The 5,927-nt window shown below is 47.8% G+C and overlaps 4 protein-coding genes across 5 annotated transcripts; 2 read left to right on the top strand and 2 right to left on the bottom strand.

The window, feature by feature from the left end:
- Positions 1-8: 8 nt before the first annotated feature.
- On the bottom strand, positions 9-1,465 carry LOC118509877 (SUMO-conjugating enzyme UBC9-B-like). 2 transcript variants are annotated; one of them, XM_036051248.1, is made up of 5 exons: positions 1,352-1,465; positions 895-1,278; positions 755-838; positions 427-689; positions 9-352 (listed from the first exon to the last, which is right to left on the bottom strand). In XM_036051248.1, exons 2-5 carry the CDS (start codon positions 973-975, stop codon positions 274-276), a joined length of 507 nt encoding a protein of 168 aa, XP_035907141.1. In that variant the 5' UTR covers positions 976-1,278; positions 1,352-1,465; the 3' UTR covers positions 9-273. The 2 variants fall into 2 exon arrangements, with proteins under 2 accessions (XP_035907141.1, XP_035907045.1); XM_036051152.1 differs by having other exon boundaries at positions 895-1,088; positions 1,244-1,420.
- Positions 1,466-1,559: 94 nt separating this feature from the next.
- Positions 1,560-2,582, top strand: LOC118509819 (multicilin). Its single transcript, XM_036051021.1, has 2 exons — positions 1,560-1,784; positions 1,880-2,582. The coding sequence occupies exons 1-2, from the start codon at positions 1,725-1,727 to the stop codon at positions 2,393-2,395; spliced, it is 576 nt and encodes a 191-aa protein (XP_035906914.1). The 5' UTR covers positions 1,560-1,724; the 3' UTR covers positions 2,396-2,582.
- LOC118510052 lies at positions 2,468-3,446 on the bottom strand. The gene is made up of 3 exons (XM_036051483.1): positions 3,318-3,446; positions 3,058-3,239; positions 2,468-2,981 (listed from the first exon to the last, which is right to left on the bottom strand). The coding sequence occupies exon 3, from the start codon at positions 2,953-2,955 to the stop codon at positions 2,632-2,634; it is 324 nt and encodes a 107-aa protein (XP_035907376.1). The 5' UTR covers positions 2,956-2,981; positions 3,058-3,239; positions 3,318-3,446; the 3' UTR covers positions 2,468-2,631.
- Positions 3,447-3,476: 30 nt separating this feature from the next.
- On the top strand, positions 3,477-5,671 carry LOC118509960 (probable nuclear transport factor 2). The gene is made up of 4 exons (XM_036051367.1): positions 3,477-4,154; positions 4,415-4,486; positions 4,570-4,668; positions 5,263-5,671. Exons 1-4 carry the CDS (start codon positions 4,047-4,049, stop codon positions 5,374-5,376), a joined length of 393 nt encoding a protein of 130 aa, XP_035907260.1. The 5' UTR covers positions 3,477-4,046; the 3' UTR covers positions 5,377-5,671.
- Positions 5,672-5,927: the final 256 nt, after the last annotated feature.

Genomic DNA, 5,927 nt, shown 5'->3' with positions numbered 1-5,927 from the left:
TCACGGGAGGTTAGCTTGTGAATTTCTTTCGCGATGACATTGTGTTTTCCGGGTTCCATGATCCGGGTTAGGCAAGCGTGAGAGATAATATTACCGGTAGGCATATAAAAAAAAAACAAAAACACTAACAGAGCGTTATTATTATTATTATCAGCAAATTTATTCAATTTGGCACGCTTTTACGTGGCACACAAAGTCTCGTCTATCCTAGGAACATGAACGAAAAAAAACCCCAGCTCCTTCTCCCCCGCCGCTTGCTTCTCCCTAGACCCGTCAATCGAACAATCCGCTCAAGCGCATGCTCCTGATGCTCTGCCAGCGGATACGATTTTTGTAGGACAAGGGATCTGTACTGTAAGTGAAACGGACCAATAAGTGCATAGGACACGCGACGTACACATGCAGAAGGGAATTGTTGGTACTTACCGAAACTCTTCTGCAGCGTCATTATTCATTATATATCGCGGGTTGTGCACGGCCAGCGTCTCGTTAATTGCTATCAGTATGTCTTTCACCGTATACGATGGACGCCATGCTTCATTCATCAGTATGTCGAGCTCTAAGTATCCGTACTGGATGTCAACGTTCGGATGATAGATGGGTGGACAAAACTTGCAAAACGGAGGCGATTGAGGATACTTGAGGGAAAAATACATTAACAGCTCGTAGTGACCGTTTTGCCATGGAGTCTGGAAAACCCAAGGAAGATTTAGAATAAGCTCGTTAATCGTTGACGTTGGGCCAAGTTACTTACCCCTGGCTTGCCGGGAACTACACATCTCCAGCAAAACATGTCGGTGAAACCGTCCGAGTGCTTTGTCGGACAGGCGACATATCCCTGCGATAATGGAAGCATTAGTTTGGTACACGGCTGTCGGCCGATCGGCAACTTACCCATGGATGGTTCTGACGCCAGGCCTTGCGTTCGCGATTTAAACGGGCCAACGTTAAATTCAACTCTGAATTATTAGACATCGTTAAGCTTTAGGTGCCAGAATTGGTAACACAACTTGAATCTTGGACCAGCGACGCACAATGCACAAACGGATCACGGCAATGGACAACCAAACGTTCACAGCGGATGCAGACTGAAATGTGAACCGGTACGGCCCAGCGTTCGCGATTTTATAGGCCAACTAGCTGCGGACTACTAGATGAACTTCCATCTCGCGCGCCGTAGCAACGCCGGTTGCTACGGTTCAGAATCGCAAGCGTAGCGTTGTGGAATGGTTACATGCCGTACCGGGGTATCGCTGGCTTCTGAGCTTCTGCAGAACGCTATGTAACATAGCACGATGGTATTAAATCATCCGGAGGACAAGCTACACACATTGCACATTATGAACAAAACCTTGTTTATCCTTGTAACAGTACACAGCAATTCGAATCATATGATTGGGAGTGAATTATTTCACGGCGGGGAAAATTTAGTTCCATTTTACCGCAGCGTGAAATGTTTCGGACGGCGGGCGTTAAATTGACAGCCTTTTTGCTGGCGGAAACTGACAGCCCCTTTTCATTCCACCGTAGCAAACTGACAGCCGCCGGACGCGCACAGCTGTGTGTGTTGTGCACAGCAAAACTGTCAACTGTTCACATACGCGATGACACACCAACTGACGCCTGTGTAGCGCTGTTGGAGGGAAAAATTGCCGATTGTTTTGCTCGCGTTGTTTTCTGTGTGGCGCGGTATTTGGACCGTGATAAGCTTACGCGCATCAAAGATGAGTGCCGCTTCAACCTCGAACATCGTCATCTCGGAAGATACACCATCGGAACAGGAAGTAAGTTGTGTGTGTTGCGTTGATGCCTTTCGCGATGCGATAACACTGGTACGAGCCTCCCCTAACGCCATGTATACCGGGCTTCCATTTTGTAGCAAATTCGTAAAGCCTCCCGAATGACGCTGAAGGAAGTGCAAAACGTCGTCAGCACGCTGAAGGAAAACTTCTATCCGGGAAAGGCGCTGATGACGGCACACGCTACCGGCTTGAAAGAGCTGCCGTTGGCAGCGCCCAACAAACCACAGCATCCGACCGAACCGAAACGCTGCAAAACGGTAGAACAAACCACGCAAACGACGCTCGAAGAGGAGCAGAATCTGACGGGTCCGATCCCTCAGGACTCGTACTGGGCGAAGCTGGCCGAAAAACGACGACTCGCGCTGAAGGATACGCTCGACGAAAATGCCCGCCTGCACATGGAGCTGAGCGAAAAGGACGAGGAGCTAAGCAACCTACGGAATGTGGTCGCGTCGCTAGAAAGTTTGGTAGAAACGGTGGTGGAAATGCTGAACGACCAGCCCGAAACGAAGACGACCGGGCCGGACGAAACGCCCAAGGTGGACGACAGTGGAATTGCGCATTCCCTGCTGGATGATGGAACGGATAATTAGGGCATTAATGGAGAAGGTCGTTTAGGGTAGCACTTCTTTTCTTTTCTTCTTCTTTCGTCCTCTTACTAGTAGTTTAAGATTGTTACCACCCAGTATACATGGATGATGCATTTTTTCGTACACCTTTTGATACGCGTTTTTTTTTGTCATTATGAATAAATAAATACAACTCGATGTAGCGCCTGTACTTTTCGCATCAGTTGGTAGTATTTTACGTCGCCTGTCCTTTCGACTCGCTACGAAGCGTCCAGAAAGCGCTTGGAACGGTGGCAATCGTGATAGTACCGTACGGCGTCCTTGCTATCACGGTAACGATACATTGGTCCGTTGCAGTACAGACAACGGCAGCACGGTTCGTGCTTGCGGTTCATGTAATGCTGTATGATGTCGTTCGGTAGCGATTCACTGAACTGGGCCCGGCACGACAGGCAGTACGCCACTTCCGGCTCCCGTTTCGCGATGAACCGATTGTTGACCGCATCGTGCTCGGTGGTAGCTTCGTGGTTTAGCTGCTGCTTAGCGGAAGACCCGTAGCTGCCCCGCATCCGTTCGCTGCTCATGGTTGGGTTCGCTTCACACGTACTACCTGACAAGGCAACAAAAAAAAAGTGGAACATTTAGGTGGGAAAGATTCCGGGAAATTCATGCTCTGGATTCATTACCTTATCATTGCCAGCGCTGCTCATTCCATAACGTAGATTTTCTGAGCATCCTCAAGCTTAATGTTTGCTGCTTATTTTCAAGCTCGTCCTCAATGGATCATCATTCTTCTATCACTGCAGTCAAAGCTGCATATCCCATATATGTAAGCCTGAAATGTTGACACACACGCACGCACACACACCTGGTACAAAATGGGGAAAAATAATTTTTCTCCTGCTTGCAATTGTGGAACGAACGGGAAAATGGAAAATCAAACTACCGTTATGCTGGGACGCTTTTTCTACGTCTCCTTCCTTCTACGGCGGGCATTGTTTACATTTTGTATGGCTGCGATTGAGGTTATGTCAGTTGTGTGACAGCGCAGTGAGCAAAATCAAAATAAAGCGAACTCTTCTTTCAACGGGGCTCGTTGCACTTTTCTTATCGCACGCAAACAATCCTGAACAAAAATGCCTTCATTCGGTATAAAATTGATTTATTATCGATGTTTCGATTAGCACGACATCGTCGCAGCCTGGCCGGTGCGGTGCGGCTTGCAGCGGTCAGCCAGACGCTGTCCAGCCCATTGCAAACAAACCGTACGAGGACGTGCGATGAAAATGGTTCCAGCTACTTGGAATCAATTCACCACCAATGCCACTCAACGCATATGCGCTACACCAGGCGGCATGTACCGCGGAATCCGGTCCGGTGGTTGCTAAAAATAAATCGTTACCAACCCAGCTGTCAGTGGCTGACATTTCTCGATAGGCCTTTCATCGTTGTTTTTGTTGCTGCAAATTGTGTGTGCTAGCAGAAACACATCTGGCCCCGTCGTCTGCTACATTTTCCTGGTCCGGCAGCAGCAGCAGCAGAACCGTGCTCCACCGTGTTCGGCGATTCCGGGTTGATGGTCGATGATCCTGGTTCGGCCCGTAGCTCAAAGGCATACTAGTGAAAGCACTTGCTCGTTGTTGCATCGTTGTAGCGCTCGCTCACCCGTTTCACCATGGCACTAAACCCGCAGTACGAAGAAATTGGCAAAGGATTCGTCACCCAGTACTATGCCTTATTTGATGACTCAACGCAACGACCGACCCTGGTAAACCTGTACAATGTAAGTGTTCTTTCACCCTTCCCCACCGGATACGGTGCCGGGTGTTCCGGTGACGGTTGGTTTTTTGCGTTCCGGTTGCAAATGAGCTTGCAACGGTCTGCTGTGGACGGGGGAACACCCGCTCTAGCGGACCTAACCTCACAACGAAGTACTTCCAACCGGTTTGGTTCACCATCGGAAGCAGTGTAGCGAATCGCAGCCCCATCAAGCGGATCCTGAAAGTTGATCCGTTCTGCTATCAATCTTCTTCTATCCAACAGGCGGAGCTATCCTTCATGACGTTCGAAGGGCAACAAATTCAGGGCGCGGCAAAGATTCTCGAAAAACTGCAGGTAAAGTACGGCGAGCAAGCTTGTGTTTTTTTATTTCTCTTGCTGGCCGGAGTACATGCAGCTGCTTTCGCTTTTCATTTTAGAGCCTCACGTTTCAAAACATTAACCGTGTGCTGACGGCGGTCGACTCGCAACCGATGTTTGACGGTGGTGTGCTGATCAACGTCCTTGGAAGATTGCAAGTAAGTTTTTCGTTCTGCTGTGTAAACCGTTAATCGCGCCCTTGAACCGTAGGTAGAATCATTTTGCTCGTAATATGTAGCAAAGTAAGCCTTGAAATGGAATCCCCCATCCGGACCTTAGAGACCCGTGTATGGGTCTAAGGGGTTAATTAAGCGGAGGCGGCCAGCACATGGCAGACCGATATCTCTCGAGGTTTTCAGAAGCCTTGTCAAATATGCTTTCCAAATGGCTTAATTTTTATTAAGAAATGGCCACACTTTACGATGCATCGAGTTTATAGCAGCAGATGATTCTCGATTCTCAAAAATGATTCAAGCAAAGCTCTGTCCCATAACAGAAATTCAGAGATCAAACTGCTCGTGGCTCCCAGGGGGGTTGAATAGCGTATGCTTTGCTGCACCCACGGGAAGAAATCGATCCCTATAGGGTCGATCTCGATTTCTATAGGGTCGAATCCGACTCCGGCTCGATCCGTGAAAAGAGTCCTATGACCCATCGTTAGTAAGAACTCTAGGCTAGAAATAATAGAATAGAAATTACAGAAGATAGAAAAAAACGAAACTATATACAAGCTTTACCAATTTTTTTTCCAGTGTGACGATGATCCACCACATGCGTACTCCCAAACCTTCGTGCTGAAACCGATTGGAGCGTCGTTCTTCTGTGCACATGATATTTTCCGCCTTAATATTCACAACACCGCATAAGCATAAGCAACAAAGGAAAACTACACACACACACACACACACGCGAACGAACAAAGTTTCTGAACATGGAAAATGGGATTTTTACTAACTTTAAAACACAACGCAGCACAACAGGATGCGCGCACGTGCGCAAACAGATCAGACACCTTCTTCCGGCGTTTTGAAGCTATTTAATTGTGCCGTTGCCCGGTTGCTGTATGTTGGACGACGAATGGAACCATCTCTCTCTCATCAGCAGCCCAAGTTTTTTTTACATAATAAATTATGCTTTACTAACAGCCTGCAACAAACGAAACCAAACGAACATGCAAAACAGCCAACACCCCCGGTGCATTGGCCCGGAAATGTAAAGAAAAACGCTGATGATTTTTTAAATTGCAACTAACGGAACAAGCGAAAAGTAAACTGGCGCTTTTTTTTGTATTTTACCGGGCCTAGGCGCGGAAAAACTTGCATGTGTGGATGCCGTTCGGAAAATGCCTAGAAGAATGCATCTGACTGAGGTTTTGAGTTTTACTGGTTGCGCAGGTTATCTGCTGACCTGTTAATAG

Source organism: Anopheles stephensi, chromosome X, assembly GCF_013141755.1.
Source record: "Anopheles stephensi strain Indian chromosome X, UCI_ANSTEP_V1.0, whole genome shotgun sequence".
Classification (NCBI taxonomy): domain Eukaryota; kingdom Metazoa; phylum Arthropoda; class Insecta; order Diptera; family Culicidae; genus Anopheles; species Anopheles stephensi.
The sequence above is the reverse complement of the archived record's forward strand: the minus strand, read 5'-3'. Positions and strand labels throughout refer to the sequence as shown.